The 20,460-nt window shown below is 38.4% G+C and overlaps 1 protein-coding gene across 1 annotated transcript; it reads left to right on the top strand.

Moving 5' to 3' along the window:
• Positions 1–4,177: 4,177 nt before the first annotated feature.
• On the top strand, positions 4,178–17,375 carry LOC129763059 (transcription factor btd-like). The gene is made up of 3 exons (XM_055761807.1): positions 4,178–5,305; positions 13,670–13,995; positions 14,098–17,375. The coding sequence occupies exons 1-3, from the start codon at positions 5,234–5,236 to the stop codon at positions 15,698–15,700; spliced, it is 2,001 nt and encodes a 666-aa protein (XP_055617782.1). The 5' UTR covers positions 4,178–5,233; the 3' UTR covers positions 15,701–17,375.
• Positions 17,376–20,460: the final 3,085 nt, after the last annotated feature.

Here is a 20,460-nt window from a genome sequence, read left to right as displayed (position 1 = left end):
CCTCTACATACCAATTTTCATGTCGATCGGTTCAGTAGTTTTCGAGTCATAAGAATCAGACAGACAGACAGAAATCCATTTTTGTATATATAGATAGATGGAAGGTTGAAAAATACCTTTTTTAGATATTGCAAATTAAAGTATTTTTTTGTAAATAAAAAAGTAATACTAACAATTTTCTCGGTGAATATTTTTTTCACGTTTAAACATCAATACTCTATAACTGTTTCAAAGACACTATTTCGGTACGACTCATAGTTTTTGAGATATAACTCATCAAAGATTTCTCTTACTAAAATCGATACGCCCTTTTCAAAAGTTACACTTGAGTCCAAAAAAAATCACTATTGATTCCTAAAAATTGACGAAATTTAATTTCGTCAATTTCTAGGAATCAATACTGCAACTCCAAATGAAATCGTTCTAAAAATGCGGATTTTATAAATATGTATTTTTGATTCGAATAAAATTAAGTCCTTTCTAGAGTATATTCTTAGATGTCTAAACTACAGAAATATGAAGGAAAAAAATTGATTTTTTTCAAAATTAGAATACTCCCTTAATGCGAGCTGAATTGAAAGCAAGCTTTTAACTATATGATTAGGCACCAAAAAGCCAAAAACAGATGCCTCACTGAAGGATCAATCTCGTCCTCTATGGAAAGTTGTCAAGGAATTGAAGTTTCGCCCAAAACCAATTCCATATTTCAAGGCAGGTGTTTTTTTACAAATAACTTCTTCCGAAAAAGCTAATTCACTCAGTGAACAATTCTCCCGCTCGCAGTGGAGTAGAGAAATTGAATTGAATTGAAAACGTCGACAAAATTCTCTCGCACCTCCCAAATTTAATAATCATAAGATTCGCTCAACTTTCACTCCTAGCCCACACTTTAAACGGATGTATGGAGCTCCATTACTATCTATCTGCTTGGAAAGTGATAAAAATAATACCTTTGGTTGAATCCGAAAAAGACCCCACATTACCCACCAGCTATAGGCCAATAAACTTGCTCTTGCCTATCAGAAAACTTTTCTTGTAAGTTTATCAACATTCATAATCCAGTTTCTCAGTTTCTCTCACAAGTTCATACCAGCGCCTAACTGTAAAGTAGTACTCTTCGTGAACCAATTGAGTATCTCGGTACATCCATTGATTCCAAACAACTCCATAATCAGCATGTGGATAAGGTTTTGTTCCGAAGCACAGTTTTGATCTAAACTTTCTACCCGCTAATTTGCCGCGAATTTATGCTCTGTGGTTCAAATAAAATTACCGTTTATACACAAACCGTTACACCAGCCGTATTTCAAGGTTCGCCAGGGTTGGCTTAATGTGCGACAACGCAACGTGATGAATTACAAAGACCACAGAACAGATTCCTCCGATTGATCCTAAATATACCATATGGGACAAGAGTGGCTGGTTTGTATGAATTAGCTGAAATTGGAAATTTTGAAGCCCGCTTTCCAGAAGTAGGAACTCTGAGATCCCTTATATTAGAGTTTTATGTTAAAGATTTCACACTTGTATATAGTACAGGGTAACTTCGATATAACGTTCATTCTACTTTCAAAATTGTACGTTATATCGAAGGACAATAAAGAACTCAGAAACGTATCTTATATTACTTTATTGTGTTGCTGTTTGAGCAAGGTTAATGAATGAATTCAACTAGAAGAAGATGTTTCCCTTCATACTGTTGATTTCAAGTCATTTAGAACCCAGAATCATAAAACAGTTGTACTTCGGGATTGGCTAAAGATACAAAAAAAACTTCAGTATCAAAATACAGATAATTTATTGTTCTTTCAGAAAAACAATATTCAAAAAAAATATTCCTTTGGACTTTGAAAATGTGTACGTTATAGCGAAGTTTCCCTGTAGTCATTAGATTTAAACTGTACATGTTGGCATTAATTTAGATTTAGTTCAAAATCACCAGCTGCAGTTGCGCTAAAACCCTCATATTAAATTCTTTGTAAATAGTTAAAAGTAAACAAAAACATAATAAATTCAAACATGAAGAAATCGAAGACGAAATCTGAAAAATGCTAATAAACTTGAATATAAAATTTCTCACCTATTTTGTCAATCTATGACAGTGGCTTATGCGTGTTGCATACGAGTCTTAATCGTCAATTCTTCAATTTGCTGGTCGTTCTGACTTGATTTATCCGGAACCTGCCGGATCGCTCGGAGGATGGTGCGATAAAGTTTCAGAATGTTTCATGAATGTTTCTTCTGATACTGTTGAATCGTCGAGTTTGGTTTATATGCAACAAGTAGCTACCTGTTTATAAACAATGTAAAAAAAAATAAAATGGATTAAATTTAAACATGGGCAAATCGAAGATGGAAAGCGAAAATGCTGTATCACTTTAATCAAATGTAAACTTTGTGGATACCTGAAAATTTGTTAATGCAAATGGATTTTTTGATTAAATAACTCACCTGTCTTGCTAATCTATGACACTGACTTATGCGTGATGCATAGGCATTTTAATCGCTCTTCTTTTTGATGCTTGTTCGCTCGGAAATCCACATGAGCCCACTCCCGTAACTAATATTAACCTGATTTATCCGGAACCTACTCGAAAATTTGTGCGACGCAGTTTCAGCACTTCTTGGCGCAGCATAAACTGTACGAATGAAGATAATCGTCTGTTTTGCCTGTTTCAGTTGAATCAAATGTACACAATGAAAATACCTGAAAATTTTTTCGTGAGATGAAATTTTTATTTAAATTACACACTTGCTAATTTCTTACACCTTGTTTTGCCGAAGATTATCTGAAATGAAATAATCGATAATCAAATCAATAAAAGCGAAAATAATTTCCACACTCACCAGTTGTATGATCCTGTTGTTTAGATGTGAGATGACAGTTTAGCGGAGAGAAAAAACAGTAATGTCGATTTGTTTTGTTAATCATTCCGTATTTACGATCAATGACCGATAGACAAGGGGAGGCAAGACGGGAATGTTGTTCCAAGTTTGTTTTGATGATTTTTTCGTCGACTGGATTGTGGGTATGTCTCTTTGACACCCCGGTAAAAATTTCTTGGAACTATTCCACCCGCTATTATCAAATATTGTCATTTGTTCAGTCGCTGGTGAAAAGTATTCCAGGGCAACGACTCAAGGACTTTCGACGTAAAAACAAAAAATGGAAACCCGCTAAGTTATCAAAAAAGACCCTTTTAAAAATATCGTATGTTTATTCACTGTGGTAGTAAGTAATCAAACAAGAAAATGTGCAAGATTTCGGCCAAGTATTTGAGAGGTAGCGGTTAATCGGGTTTTTTCAAAGATTGATTTTGATAATCTTAGCTGCTATGCACTACAAATGCTCTTGATAGAATCTGACCGATGAATGAGTGATATTGTACCACCATATAAAATTAATGTTTACGCTGGCAATCAAAACATCAGAGTGCTTCCTTTTGCAGCTCAAAGCATCCTCCGGCAACGCTGCCGCTGCTGCTGCTGATAGTGCACCCAGCCGTCATCATTATTTGGCCATCATTTATTCGCGTAAACACAACACGTTCTTCGCTTTTACTACTAGCACTGGAGAGTGCTTAATCGTGTAAAGTGTAAATGAAAAGCAAACGTAAACGTCGGTGTGCGAGCGAGACAGAGATGAGAATCTAAGCACCGTCCGCCGCCGATGAGATAGTGGACGCGATATCATGTTTCGCGGGAGTCACCAGGCGTATGCGCGTATGCGTGTGGGTAATAAACTGTTTGGGTGTCGGCCACGCCTGCTTAAATATAGCCTATCACAATTGGACCCTGCTATTATTGCACGCACACACACTCGCGCCACAGCTACGATGAAACAAGTGTGAAACCTATCCTTGCACACGTGTGTGCGTTTGGGACTGGTGTGTGAGTGTAACGGATGGTTGCCAGGAGGGAAGGCAGACGAAAAAAAAACCCCGAATCATCGTCACCTTCGTCCTGGCCGTCGTCGTCACACATTCTGCTGCCTGTCGGTAATCCTCAAGCATCTTGTCTGGTGCGCATATGTGTGCTAGAGCGAGAGAGCCAACACCATAGGCGTAGTGTTGCTGTAAATGATACCCACAGAGTGAGTGAGAGGGAGCGCTGCTGCTCGGCAAAACAGGATTGTCGTGTTTTTTTAGAGAAATAAAATAAAATCAAAAATTGATCTCAGTTGAAATTCGTCTGCCGGATGAGTAGGGAAAACGTACAATCTGTAACCTATAATTATAAGTTTTTTCTCCGCTTCGTATTCAGTTGGACTTTCGAAGGCAACACGGCGGCAGGCGCGTAATAACCGACGTGTCCGTGGAGTGCCTTGAACAGCCAGAACAGCGGAGAGAGAGAGTGCACGACGTCGTCGTCGTGGCTGAGTCAGAAGAGTGTGTTAGTAGTGGATCAACGCGTTCGGGCGCACTTCGGGTATCTTTTGGGTACACCGTAGAATAGCGTAGCGCGAGTGTGTGCGAATCGATATTTCGGTGGGCCTTCGTCGCCCCCTTTCCGTGTGCGTGTGCCTCTGGTTGCCTCGTGCAAACGTCCCTCTGGGTCCTACAGTCGGGTACCCTAATGAACGCTAGTGAGAAGAGGACTTAATAATAGTGTTTAGAGTTTAATTTCTGCTTCTCTCATCAAGAGCATCTCGTCGAAGCTAGCAGCAGCAGCAGCAGCAGCAACAGAGCTCCGATGCTGGAATAACCCCGACCGATCGACCGACAATTTCGGCTGGCCCCTGCGAAGGAACACCGCGCGCGCCAAACTACAACGCAACGAGATAATACGGTGGCCCCGGACCGGACACACAGGGTGTGTGCAAAAGATTATCCGGCCTGAATTACATAGTGCTTAATCCTTCTCCAGTGACCGGATTTTGGCGTGTTTTTTTTTATCCGCGCTGTGTTCCGTTCAAGGAGCCCTTTCGGACGTGCGTGCGGGTGTGTGCTTGTGTACGTGTGTGCAAATTGTGTGAACTGATCTGTGGGGACCCACATTTGACCCCCACCGGATTTTGTATGGGGTCGAATTTAGGTGTGCGCTAGCGCAGGTGCGAGAAAAACGATTAATTAGTGGATTAAAGTGATTAAGGTTAAGCTGCCGCGTTTTTGCGCGAGTGACGAATGAAGGTACAAATCAAAGGATACTTTTGACGAAAATTTGGAACAGAATATTGCGAGCAGAGTTTTGTTAGTGACCGGAGGCAGTTGAAGATTTACGGTGATCCCACAAGATGATGGCCTCACCGAGTTTTATGACCCAGTATCACAACCATCACCAGTGGAACAATAGCAGTCAGGCACAGGTTGGTACTTTTTTTTAATACTTTTTTGTCCTTGAGATAATGATTGTTTATGTTATTGTTTGATATGAGACCGTTCGAGACAGTTTGGTCAACAGATGCGTATTGATATTTTGATGAATCGACTTCAACTTATTCCAAATGGGATTGATACAAATTCCTTTTTAAATCATTTAGGAACTGAAAATGTTTGCTCATCTATGACTTCCATTCTGGAATCAAAATAGAAGAAACACAAAATCGATTGAGTATTGATAAACACTGCATTACTCGAACTTATAGCTTTTGTTGAAATTTTGAGGTTTTGACCTTCAAAAGAAAAGTATACGTGATTCCAGTGAAAACCTAGACTTAAGATTAAAACTAAAAATAGGTCATCGTATTTGGTCAAATTTATCTACAGTTTGCCATTAGAAAAAAAAAAACACTTCGTAGACATTTCTTCTACTTTTAAATCTTGATGCATTGTTCCGACAAAATCGATACTTTGTCACAAGTCATAAACCTATACTTCAATAAAGACACAGATAGAAGACAGAAGAAGTAATATTCCGAGTCCGAATGATATGAGAACATTTAGATCATTTAGAATTCGCACCTTCTTCCCATTTAACGTAAAATAATAATTTCTGATTTAATAAGAAAGAATGTATTTAATTTGATTGCACACAGTAGGCGTTAGAACTGAAAAAGATTCACAAGTTTTACGCTTTCGTTGACTCAAATCGTATCTTTTTCTACTTTTTAATCTGAATACATTGCTCTGAGGAGGTCTCTTATATTTTGGTGCCTATAATTCTCTCTTATATTTTGGTAAACTATAAGGAGGTCTCTTATATTTTGGTAAACTATAATTCTTTAATTACCTGACGAGAAATACTAAATGAAGCATCTAGAAAGCACTATTTGCTTATAACATTGCTTTTGAAAAAAAAAGAAACACAGGGTAAATGGACCAATTTGTGGTCAACTTTTATGTGTTGTAGCTGCGTCAAATATCGAACCATTCCGAATGGTTTTTATACCATTCAACTGAAAATTTGCTACCGTGGTGGGTGATCATTATTATTACCTACGTTATCGAGATAACCCGTACATCCTAGCTTGCCTATCGTACAATGGATTCTCATTGTTGATGCCGGTAGAAAATCTATATTTTAGTAATAACACATGGAAGAATGAAAAAACCATTTCCATAGCCGAATGATATTGAAACATTCAGAATCGGTCCAAAATTAATCAAGTTGTAGTTATTTTCGTCCCCAATCCCTACATAGTTTCTCTTTCTAATCTCGAGTGAACCGCGTGTCATCGATCGAACTCTTCTAAACACAGAACTAAAATACCATCGTGAGCCATACACATCAATGAGTTGGAAAAATTGCCATTCCCCGGTTTTTTTTTATCATAGAATGGCATCTTTAACACTTTAAAATTGCTCATTGTGCAGCTAGTGAATGTCCATCTAATTCACATTGAATTATTAGAAAATGCTGCACTAATTCTCTGTTTTGGTAGGTAGAAGCACATCTTGCATTTTCGTGGTTGAAAAAATCCCCTACAATAGCATGCATTCATGTTGCTTTCAAATGTGAGGAAATCGGACTTCCGGGAGCGGTAAATGTTGTCATTATCCCATTTCATACCTCTAGATATATTTTCCGTGAAAAATAATTGAGAGTAGCAGTCGAACAGCTCATTTTGACTCATTTTGAATCCTCTATCCGAGCTTGTATCATAATTCGATTGATTTTGGATATTTTCGTATCATAATTCATAATGGAAATCACTCTTCCATCTGTAGAGTTAGTAAAATATAAATTTTCCACTTACATTCTATGTTAAAATCCATGACAAAATATGTAATTCACACAAGCTCTTCGGAAACTCTGATGATCTCTGGGGCCAGATTGGTGTCACATCATAAAACTGTAGTGAATTTCTAATGTTTACACTAGGTGCACAAGGTATTGAAATCGGATGTAATTTAAAGAAGTTATATACCAGCAAAGTTTATTGAGAATTTCCCTTTCTTCCATCTTATTCTGAATACACGCTGTATGTTTGTTAATCCGCATCTTACATTCTGAAAATGGAATAGAATTGTCAACACGTTTGTCATTCTTCGTGAGGAATCCCAGTAATTTATTTCCGAAAGGTCACTTGAATTAGAAAATATTCATAAAAATTCACGTTCTAATGTAGTAAGTATCTGCTTCGATTCGTCAAAAGCCATTTAATGTTGTTTATTATAACAAATGCATCACTACATCATGCATTCAACTTCCTTTTACGATATTATAAATAATATTATGCAATCAAGTTAATTTCAAATGGCTTCCAGGAGCGGCTAATTTTGTCCTTCACTCATTTCACACCCGTAGAAAGATACTTAATGATAAATTAGGAAGAATGAGCTTTCTCACTACATGTTTTGAATGGTTGGCATAGTTGTGCACATTCAGAATCTTCCACTAAAGCTTGTTCCAGGGAAACGACCATAGCTCGATTAACTTTGGATCGCTTCTCAATGTTTACATATTGTTCGACCCTGGAAACGATTCTTCCATCTGCATTTTTACTTAAAAAAGTAGATTTTCAACCAACATCCCAAGTTTCAATCCATTAAAAGGTAGACACACATACTTTCCGGATATTCGGAATGATTCCGGTTCCGGTGACTTTTCATCTTAACCCGCCGTCATTCAAATACTTATCTGCATCTTCAAGCGCGACAGGGCTAACGTAGTCAGCTATGTATGAAGCGATCACTACTACTAATGCGCCGTATTGCGCGAAAATTACATTTGAGGTTCAAAGTTTTTTGTTGAACGAAGCCGATGGAAACTATAGAAAACTGACACACACCATTGTTGATTGAAAAGCAAGGTCACTTAGTCACTCGCCGTTACTGTAAATCTCCCACTCTGAAAAAGGAATAGAATGAACCCAGATATCCTATTTATTTTGAGATATCATAATTGTTAGCAGGCTCGCGCTTCTTGGTGAGAAATTACTTGCGAGGCTTTCAAAATTTTCAGCAAAATAACATTACATTTGTGGAATTTCACGTTTGTCTTTATTTTTTAAAGCTTTGACTTTCTAATCGAAAATATAAACAGAGTGAATAGCCTAATTCATCATTATAATGAACTGTGACTTCCAAAGATCATCAGTGGACGATTAACAAGTAATTAATTGCATTCATTTTATTTTTTTTTATCCCATTTATTTATTTATCAGGCTCAATAGCATTTTATCTGTAACATAGCCGGGTTTTTATCGTGCACATGTACATATGTTTATGTTTCTATAAATTGTAAATTACACAGTAGAAGTGGTAGCCATTTAGGCGTTAGGTTTTCTGTTCCATTACATTATGGTAAATTACACTCTAGTAGCCATTTCGGCGTAAGGGTATTCTATCTGTTCTTCCATTGTTCAGCAGACCGGACAGCGGAGACAGTTGATATTGATCATTGTTGGGTTATTTATAGAACAGCAGCCCGATGTTTCTTGCAGAGCAGAGCAGTTGTATGGATGAATCGATCTTTGTTCCACCGTGGATCGATCTCCATAGCTGATGATGGTTGCGTGGACGTAATTATTCTATAACAACACAAAGATGGTCAATTGAGGGCCCTGAGTTTGAACTCACGATCGATCGCTTAGTAAGCGAACGCGTAACCAAGTGGCTACGAAGACCCCCCATTCATTTTATTTGATATTTTCCGAAAAATCTGTCATTCGAATTGAAAAAATATTCATACACCTCACACTAAGTTTCTGTATTTTCCGTACAGGTCGGACTCGATTATATATAGTCGACCATTTTTTTTTTCAACAATTATTTTCAAATCCTATACATAATCGAATCTCAAGAAAACATTTTTTTCATAAATGTATGAATGTCAAACATTAATAGAAAAATAGCTTTTTTTGTGATTGGATTATGGATTGGATTCGAAAATTAACGCTGAAAGTGGAATTGCGATTACATATAATCGAGTCCGACCTGTATTTGGAAAAAGACATTTAATTTTGTTTGATGGAACAAACGCATATTACTACATGTATTCTAGTTCCTTAAAATGTGAGAGTATCCCAAGGTTTCCTGAACCACCCAATGTTGTCATTCGGCTACTTCATTTCTATAAAAATCTTTTACCACGTTCTGTGCTTTTTTTTAACACCGTGGTACACGTTAAACATCAAAGCACTGAAAAAATATGTTTATGACAAATTTTCTACTGTAATAAAATCTGCTAAAAGATTGAGACGTTATACAAAATGCAGTGATTTCTATTTCAAACAAGGTTACTACTTCTCGACTGATGATATAATGAAACATTTTATCATCCATTTCATTTCCTTTGTCGATAATGAATGTTTAGAGCATTTCAAAAATGCAACAACTGACTGTAATGATTCCGCTAGCATTTTTCGTAATTGTTATTGTTATTGCAATTTTTCGCATGCATCGCGCTGATTAGTTTTCTGTTTACAACTATTGAGTTACATTACCGCTTACCGCTTACCGATTGAAACCGATAGCGTTCAAGTGTTCTTGATCGCTTGCGTAATCTAAACGCCCTAACTGCTTCGTTTTGATTGGCCCGATTTACAGTTTTCCTAACACATCCATCAAAATCAAGCAGCCTTGGGGAAATCGGCATTGCAAATACATGAAAGTGTGGGATCTTATGTTCTCACCGAAATGTGTTCCCCAACACAGACTTCAAAACCAAGCAGCGTTGGAGAAATCAGCATTGCAAACACATGAAGGTTTGTTTCGACTGAAATGGGTTTCGTTAACACAGTCTTCAAATCCAAGGAGCGTGGGAAATTGGCATTGCAAATACATGTAAGTTGGGGGCATTTTTGTTCCGACTGAAATGTGTTTCCTCAACAGAATTCAAAATCAAGATGTCTGGGAAAAATCGGCTTTGTAAATAAATGCAAACTGCGAGTACTTTTGTACCCGCTTGCAGACTAGAATATGTTTCCTTAAAACGGTCTCCTAAACGTAAGAACCTGGGAAATCGTGCAGACACTAGAGGCGAATGAACTTTCATGTTTGAAGCCTCTATAGTACAAAAAGTAGAAGTTGAAGTTGTTGATTCATGCAAGCCGAGGGTACTTCTGCACCCGCATGTTTTTTTGCACTCCGAAAATTGTTTTCCCAACACGGATTACAAAAGCGGGTACGACCACAGCGCTTTGGATCGGTTATTCAAGATTGCATTGAAGGATATGACTTCATATCTTCTGCTCACTGAATTTCTACCCATACCATTTGATGATTAGGCAGAATGTTGATAACCATTTGCTGCGATAACGCCTATTGATTAAACAATATGTGTTCGACGTACATGTCAAAATCGAAACTGAGTGCCTGAAGTTCATCAAATGAAGCAAATTCGCGGTTCGAGAAGTACGTGCACTTGAGAGATGCAAACTTCAGAGGGAAATGTAAAATAAAATATTCGTTTGATAATTCTTCCGACTTCACATGGCATAATACAATCTTTTTACTATCAATACAAACAAATGATTGCTAAGCTAAGGTAGCCCCACGTCAACCTTGCGGTTATATCCCACCCATTATTTTTGATGACAATTTCCAACATGAAACCACGGTTCGCTTCATGATAATTGTTTCATGTCCTGAATTGTGACTGATTCCTCGCCAACCAACTGGCGGCTCTAATAACCTCTTAAAAAGCAGTATGAAGGTGTAGAATCGTCGTTATTTTGAAGATTGACCTTTCAGCCTGATAGCGGCCAAATTTAGGAAATCGATTTCAACTCATTTATCCAACATTGATCAACAGAAAAGAATAGATACACAACCGACAGAATGCAAAACGTAACAATCACGGGCATATCCAACAGATTCTGTGGTCTCAATTTTACGCGCCGAACAAATTTTGATTGGTTTAGTTGAACGCATATGTGAATTAAAATAAAATCAAATAATTATTTTTTCACCTTTTTGGAGTTGCTTCATAACGTATTTGGCGTCGGTGTTAAACTGACGTCTGGTGGGCACAGAAGTATACGTCAATCTTTGTTCGGAGCGGTGCTTTCAGAAGTTTGGGATCAAAATATTTGTATTTTTCTCCATTGACCTTTTCACCTACAACATAGAGTGTCACTCATGGTGAAGGTGGAAGAGTTATCGGTGAAACAACAGTAATTCTCTACAGCGGTCGCGTGACACAAGGTAGATCATGTCGAAATACGCTGTCTATTAAAGGTGTGCAAAATAATATATTTCTAGTTTAAAAACAGAAGTTTTTTATTGGTTCTAAATTTTCATTCGTCTCCAGGCTTGAAAAAAACAACCATTTACATTACTGTCAATGCATGATTCTAGGATTCATTTGTTTAGTGACTCGGCCACCTCACACGAAGACCACCTATCAACAGAACATTTAACTTGTGCAGAGAAATTTAAATACTCTAAATTCCAACGAAACACTTAAGTTGATTCGAATTATTGATTGGATTATAGATCAATTATGTATTTCAATAAGAAAAATGTTCACACTGTCAACACGACTCGGTTGACAAACGTGAATACGTTTGTAACAAAATTTCGATGTCACTTTCTAACATGGAGGCTGCAAGCCTTGGTATGTTCATCTGTAAGATTTTTTTTTTCCAATTTTTAAGTGTAGCTTACTTTTCCACGCATACCTTGAGCGGATCAAGTTCGTATTTTCGTTGTTCTAGAGCCTCATTCTGTTTCTCAGGCAGCAGCGAAGATCCAGAGTCATTAAATTCACACGCCTAAAGATTGATGGCCATTTAAGGTGTCATTTTGGGTTGGGTCCTCGAAAAACATAAGTTTAGGTGTTCGAAAAAGTTAAGAAACTCAAAAAATTGGTACGTCACCGCCGACCTTAATCAGCTCTATACTTGTTTACGGTCGTATTTGACTTTCGTTCGAACGACTCGATTCGAAAATGTTCGAAGACAAGACAGATGACATTCTCGTTTTCGCTCGAATCCTTTCGAACGTAGATATATTGATGTAATCAGAGGAACTTCAACTCTTCTGAACAATTCGAAACATAGAACAGTCCAAGGATATTTTCGATGGACCTTCTTACGTCATTTATGAGGTAGTGGTTTTAATGCTCTCTGTCTAACTGTTCATGTGAAAAAATACATGGTTGAAATTTCATAAGTTCAATTGCTCCGGTCGTTCTTAAACTTCAATACTTTTGAAAATTTCTGATACTGAATGCTCATATCATGTTTTCCTCAAATCATATTTTTTACAAAACATTTTTACGGTTTTTGGCGTTTTGAATAATAACTTTAACTCAGTTTGAAGTCGAATATAACTTCGTAACAACATCGATATTCGTTTAGAAAAATTCTAACTAAATTGAGATCGAACCAACTTACAGTTTGATGAGCTCAATTGGCGCGCTCTAACTAAAATCATTGTTAATAACGATACCCCCAGAAGAAAAGTATTAAGATGGTCGTGAATTGTGTAAACACAGCAGCGAATGGATTTAAAATGATCAAATTGACACTTCCTCGTATATGTCACACTATCTGATTAGTTATCAGTCTTTTTATGGCACAATTTGTCGAATCGGTTAAATCCGGGCTGATGTAACGTTATGGTAAAAGCCTCCGTATGTTGATGCTATCCACGAATCAAGCAATTATTGATGTCTTCATATGAACCATGACCAGTCAGACAATGTGCCATCGAAAGTAAAAAAAGCAATAATCGGAGGGCAGAATATGTCTGATGGTATAGGACTTTTCTTTTTAATGTTTCTCAGTTTCTAAGTAACGTGAGGTTGTGCGTTGTCAATTGTCAATTGTTTGTCAATTGAATTCATTACGAATTCATACATTTTCTTTGAAAACATTGCACAAATGTTTTTGCGAATCCGTCACAGACGGCTTGTACCATGTCTTGAGGGATTTGATCCCAAATGTTGACCAAAACCTTCTTTGACTGATCCATACTGCGTCAAGTGGACTGGGATCAAGGGAAGATGCCGGCCATATCACGCTTGTGGTTAAATCGGGCGAATTGTTTGCATACCATACCTGTGTTTTTTTTACCCTATAATAAAACCTACTCGATCTAATACCCTACGTTTCTTACTTTTTGCGATACGTCTCTCTATCCAATAAGTTTCGACGCGCTCCAATGTTCCTCATCACTCGGAATATCTGCTAGACTTCTGGAATACACACTGTCATTCTGCTGATTGTGAATGTCCCAAAGGGGAAAGAGCTTTTCATTTGAAAATAAAATGTACATAAAACAAACGAAAACAAGCCTGAATTAATCCCAAATATGTATTCCTCTCTTTTCTTCACTATCAGCTATCACCTCTGAACATCCTGCCCTACCAGTATCCACCGCAGCCCTCCTCGGTGAGCAGTCTCGGTTCGGTAGCATCCCTCGGCTCCGCTGGACTTTCCCCAACGCAATCGATCGCCTCCTCGAACGGTGGAGGCGGTGCTGGCGCTAGCACAGCCAGCAGCAGCTTCAGCACAACCTGCGGGGGTGGCTCGAACGCCGCCAGTCCGGACGTAACGAGTGCGGCAGCCGCCGCCGCCGTAGCCGCAGCCGCCACGACCGCGTACGGTTTCGGCGCGATGGTGCAGCAGAGCCCTGCCACAGCAGCCGCTTTCGAGATGAGCGCTAGGTAAGTGTGATTTCCCAGGGGGAAACATAGACAAACTTCCCATCCATGCTTGAAACATCAAACTAACTGGATTCTTTTCGCGCTCTTTTCTATCTCCTGCAGATCCCAACAGATGCACTACCCGTCCTACCAGTACCCGGCGGCTAGCTACTACAACAACATGACCGGTAATCCCTGGTTTGCCCAGGAACCGATGTACCAGGCCTGGCCTGGGGAGGCCTACGGCCTCAAGCTGGAAGATTATTCGCACCAGACGCAGGCACAGCGACGCTGTGCCCGTTGTACCTGCCCGAACTGCATCAACGAACTGTCCGGACTGCCACCGGTCGTGGGGCCGGATGAGAAAGGTAAGCGGCAACACATCTGCCACATTCCGGGCTGCGAGAAGATCTACGGCAAAACGAGCCACCTGAAGGCCCACCTTCGGTGGCACACCGGCGAGCGGCCGTTCCTGTGCAAGTGGTTGTTCTGCGGGAAGCGGTTTACCCGGTCCGACGAGCTGCAGAGGCACTACAGGACGCACACGGGCGAGAAGCGATTCGCGTGCAGTATCTGCGCCAAGAAGTTCATGCGAAGTGATCATCTGGCGAAGCACGTGAAGACTCATGAGAATAAGGCGAAAAAGATTGCCAAGAAGAGCGAGAAGGATGTGGAAGCGAAGATGAAGAAGGAAGAGACAAAGGTTGGGAAGATCGAGGGCAGTGGGAAGAGACAGCTGGAGGTGGAGGACAAAGGCGAGCAATTGACGGTTCCCAAATTGAAGAAGCGGAAAGCTAGTTTTCAGCAGGAAGATATCAATGCCAACATCAGAATGCCCCAAATCAAGCAGGAGAAAGGTTACGAGGGTACGGGAAAATCGCTTTTCGGGACGGGGGACTACGGACAAAGTGCGGGCTACCAGTCGACAACTATGAGTTATCCTCATCCCACGTCGTATTTCCAGAGTGCGTTCCTACCGGACGCCAGTAATCCCAGCAAGAATTTATTCCACAATCCGTACTGCGACAGTGGTTTACAGGGTCGCTCCAATATATTCTCTACCTCGACGACCAGTAGCGGCGTTAATCCAGGCAGCAGCAGCAGTAGTAGTCTTGGTTGTGACACGACTGCGGAACGCAGAAGCAACATCAACAACAATAATTTGAATAGCGAAGTTAGCAATAGCCTAGTGAAGTTGGAAGAGTACGCCAACAGTCATAGCCTACTTAACAACGATAATGGTGCCAGCGGACATCAGCAGCGTATCAGCTCCAACGCAAACAGCAATCTACTACCTCAATCACAGGCCCAAGTGTACCACATCAACCCAGAGCTAGCGTCCAATTATGCGGCGGCCTATTCGAGCGTAAAGTCTGCCTATCATCATCACCACCCCCATCATCATCATCTGAACCACGCAGGAGGCGGAAGCAGCAGTAGCGGCGGTAGCAGCAGTAGTTACGGTGACGTTAATCCTGCGTCACACGGTGGCAACGAATCGAACGAAAACAACAATAACAATAATTGTACCTCCCCAGTGGCATCGACGACGGCGGCAGCAGCAGCGGCAGCCGCCACGTACAACATGATGATGAACAATTATACAGTTCATCACCATCATCACCACCACAATCAACAGCAACTCCACCACCACCAGCAGCAGCAGCAACAGCATCAGCAACAACAACAACAGCAACACCAGCAACAAATTGGGCTCTTCAAATAACTGCATCACGTAGCTGTCAGTGTCAGTGCTATTGTTTACCTTCCTATGGGTTGCATTGGATTTGGCCTGCTTTTGTGTTGCCATTCCCCGACGCAATCTGTCAAAAATGTGAGATTTTTGTGACGTTCCTTTTCATCTGTGCCGAAGTCGCCAAGCCATCGATCGCGCGCGGCATGTTTCGTTTTTCTTTTTAAGTTAACTTTTTTCATTATTTTAATATTTCGCTATGTTTTAAGTGTTATGCCGCGAGAGACACAAAAAAAAGCCGTGTGTGCGTGTGTTTTAGGTCGATGAAGAAACAAAAACCCCTCCACTCGAGTGCCAATATACAAAAGCTTTAGTTTTTTTTCCTTGTTCGAGAGGCAAACGTACGAAACACAGAAAGAGCTAAAAACTATTAAATTATGTCATGATTTATTTATGTTCCTACGATTGTCAGCGAGAGAAAGAGATGAGAAATAATACATTAACCGAAAGCAGAAAGGTTTTCTTTCTTTCTGTGGGACAGAAGGCTTGCGAAGCTTGTGGCGTTCTGACACTTACCCGCACATGCATGGAAGAGTACCCCATTAAAGCGGTGAAATTAACAATTGTAAAATGTAATTAAATTTATTTATATTTCCATTAATCATCTTTCACAGCCGCCTATGATGGTGTGCTTTGCCGTCAGGGTTTTTCTGCTTTCTAAAGGAGCGAGAGAAAAAAAAACAACAATTCCACTAACCAGCTTAGTAACCAGCGCGAACAGTCTCCGAGAGGAGAGCGAACGCAGAGAAAATGATGAATAAAAACTAAATTAAGGTCCAATGAGCGGTTAAAATCTTTTTATTCGCAAATTCTTCCTTCTCGCGTTTTGCGAGAAGCGAAAAACGCGGTGCGGCAGAGCCGCGAATGTAATTAATTTGCTCTCGTATTCTCTTTGTACCTTCCCAAAAACATAAAGAAAACAACAATAACAAAAAAAAACACTAGCAACGATCCTTTCAACTGAGAGGAACACAAATGCTTGGGCAAATTATCTATTTTGTGGTGCGAGTAGCGCGCGTGTTGATGTATAGTAATTTATAAACTTTATAATTAAGTAGTCAAGTGTGCTTCCCTTTCGCTCAAGTCAATTCTCTCAGAAGGCGACAGGGAACCTGTACAAAAACGAAAACAACCTGTAAATTTCTATTTTGTAGAGAGATTATCGTTTCTTACCCAGTTCTGTGTCCCATTCGATGACTTCAAATATCGATTAAATCAAATCCAAAACACGTCCAGTTCAAGTTTGTTCGCCTTTCTCCGAAAAGCGACAAGCATTTGGTCAATACTCTGTACATAGTTTTTTCCCCGTCTAGATTATGAATGCATTTTATACTCTCTCTCTCCAAAGGCTAAGACACAAACTACTAAATAGCAATGTAAGTAAGCAACTTGAAACTAAAAAAAAACACAAGCAGCGACAGAACAAACTAAGGAAACTTTGTAAAGTTATACACATGCATATTGCTAGCAAGCAACAGCAACAAGCAACTAAGCAACACTCACACACAAAAACAAGTCGATGTAAGTTCCGTACCTTTTAAGTGAAGACAAAGATGATGGAAGAAAGATACTGTTTTATGAAGACCTCAAAAGTAAACGCAAAATAACAAAACAAAAAAATCTTCGATGTTATATATATATTTATGAATTCCAATTTAAATAAAAACTAAAACAATTCCAAATGTCATTTGAATTACGTGTCTTTTTGTTGTGCCCCCCAAAATACTGATGACGATCCCGAAGCCAACATCACGTCCCGTCGTTCAGCTGATAGAATCTGACACGCACCCCTATTCTGTATTTAGATCGATTCGAAATATTTCGAATGAATTGATAAAATCCCATTCTGTATTCCGTTCGAGTTTTTTTTTTGCATTAAATGGGCAAAACGTTCGAAATAGGAAAAGCGAAATTATAACTCGAACGAAATAAGGGTTTCGTACGAAATGGAAATCCGTCGGAATGCAGAAAAGGGGTGACGACCTCGATCGATCAATCTCTTATCTGTCACATATTTGCTCCTTCTGTTGATTGAAAGCTTTGGCATCCTTTTTTTCCTCTAATCTGTTCGTTGACACAACTAGAATCATCTTACCAAGGTAAGTCTTCAAATTATAAAAATACCAACTTCAATTAGGAAATATACACTGCAGGAAGCAAAACAAAACAAACAAGTCCAAACATGACGCCATTATGGTTACTATATATACAAAATGATCTGTATTTCTACAGGCTTTTGAAACTTTTAAAAACCAAGAATCTGTAAGTATCTGAAAAAAATAATGTTTTGCTCGTAACATATTTGAGTGTAAATTCTCACGTTTGACATGTTCTTGACATGTTTCTAAACAGAGAAAAGTTAGCAGAGCATGTAAATTGCGATAATTTATACATAAAAATTTTACGAATTAAACATTAATACTATTTTTTCAAAGAAAAAACATTAAAAAGTTGTTCGAACAACTCTTTCCATGTGAATGTGCCCATCGTCCGATGTATGGGGAACTTGTTGGAAATTTTAAGTGCTATTTATATCTATTTTTTTCAGAATTTTAAAAGCATATGTTTTCGAGAAAAATGAATTTTAATTTCCAAAATATTTTTTTTCAATGAAATTTCTTTCCAAAAAATACTCTGATAATTTTTAATGAAAACCTAGGTAATTTCCTACATTTCATTCTCTGACCAACTCTGATCTTATAGTTTTTAAGTTAAGACTTTCCGAAACTAAAAAAAAAAATCTATCAGACTTACAAAAATTTTTTTTTCTTTGAATGGAATGTAGAAAATTATTTTGGTTTTCATTAAAAATTATCAAAGATTTTTTTGGAAAAAAATCATTGAAAAAAAATATTATATAGAAAAATATTCTATAGAAAAATATTCGAAGATTTAGTTCAATCTTATCATGAAACTGTGATATTTTTATTACGCGTTCATCAGATATCACAGAAACACGATAGACACAAGAAAATAGAGCCAAGTTTGACATGTGAAGGCCACCTCTCCTGTTTATTGCCAGAAAAAAATATTTTATTATTTTATAGTTGAATTATAAAATAAAATTAAAATTCTATGGGAAGTCCATGACGGAAGTCAGAAAATTAGCTTTCGAACTGGCGGAAAAACTGACTGAAGCATTCGTTCAACAAACCAACTCAAGTGGCTGAAATAGTCTGACGGGATTTAAAACGTATTCCGAATCTGTCATTTCGGATGCCGGAAGCTATTTTAAACATGAAAAATTGATAAAAAATTACAAGGTGATTTTGACCAAACCTTTTTGTTCAATTATTTTTAAGGTCTATTTGAAGACCTCCAAAACTTATTCAGTACATCAGTTTGAATTCCCAAATATAACTTTTCAGTTATTTATTTATTTATGTATTTATTTGTTCATTTATTGTCGTCAATCTATTTTAGACCAACATATTCTTAATACTATTTAGTATTACTTAGTTAAAACTAAAGGAAGCTGGCTTGATAATTAAATTGTTTAATTTAAAAGAGAAATTCAACAAGTTACATAACGAAAGAAAAGTATTTATTTATTTATTTCCTCAAACCAGCATAAACTTTACTGCCATTCTAGGCATAATTGTCCCACCACGTATTTTCTGTAGATTCATAATTATTCACGCAACGCGTAGTTTATGGACGAGCCAAACCGCTCGAATAGGTCTAGATAGCATATGCGTTTTGCGTTTTGCTAACACGGTCTACAAAAGCGGACACAAATGCAACGCTTTGGCTCGGTTATTCAAGACTGCATGCCCCTTCATGCCGCCAGCTCACTGAACTTTTACGCATACCGTTTGATGATTAGGCAAAGTGTTGATAACTATTTGCTGCGATAACAACAACCATAATGCATGAATTGACCAAAATTGGGATTTGTTTGCAATTGAATTCGTGAATTGTTTCATTTACTCACTAGTTTAATCAATATTTAATCAACAGCTTTGCGCAACGGCGATCTCGTACCCAATGAGGAATATTAGAAATGCGATTACTGTTAATTGAAAAAAAAAAACAAATGATTACTAAGCCAACGGCAGTCCTACGTCAACCTTGCGGTTATATCATAGATATAACCCATCCGTAGTTTTTTAATTAACATTTTGTAGATCTTATAGTTGTGAAAGTAAGATTTTACGAAAGGAAGTTATTTATGTTTTAAATTATCAAGTAAATTGTTGAAAAAAAACATCATGAAAAAAAATATTTTAAAAATTTAAATTCGTTTTTTTTTTACATTTTTCTTTTTGTTGCAACTTTTTCGACTTTTCACAGAAATCAGTGCGTCTTGCTACAACTGTTAACTTCTGCGGCATGAAACTTGGTGTGACACTCCTCCTCCCTCTCTAAGGGGGGGCTGCCATACAAATGAAACACAAATTTCTACATTAATCGAGAATCAATGTTTCTATGGTGGTTAGACACTCCTCCCCTTCTCTAAGGGGGGGGGGGGCTGCTCGAGAATTAATCAAGAAAATGAACCCAAATTTGGCATGTGGGGGTTTAAGGGTACAATAAATGTTTATACAGTAGTTAGACACTCCACCCCCCTCTCTAAGGGGGACTGTCATACCAATGAAATACCAACTTCTGCATAACTCGAGAACTAATCAAGCACAATTTGGGATGTGAGGGATTTTTGGTATGAGAAATGTTTCTATGATGGTATGACACTTCTCCCTCCTATGGAATGGAGAGTGGTCCCATAAAAATTT

The sequence above is a fragment of the Toxorhynchites rutilus genome, chromosome 1, assembly GCF_029784135.1.
Source record: "Toxorhynchites rutilus septentrionalis strain SRP chromosome 1, ASM2978413v1, whole genome shotgun sequence".
In the NCBI taxonomy this organism is placed as follows: domain Eukaryota; kingdom Metazoa; phylum Arthropoda; class Insecta; order Diptera; family Culicidae; genus Toxorhynchites; species Toxorhynchites rutilus.
This window is presented reverse-complemented; position numbering and strand designations above follow the sequence as displayed.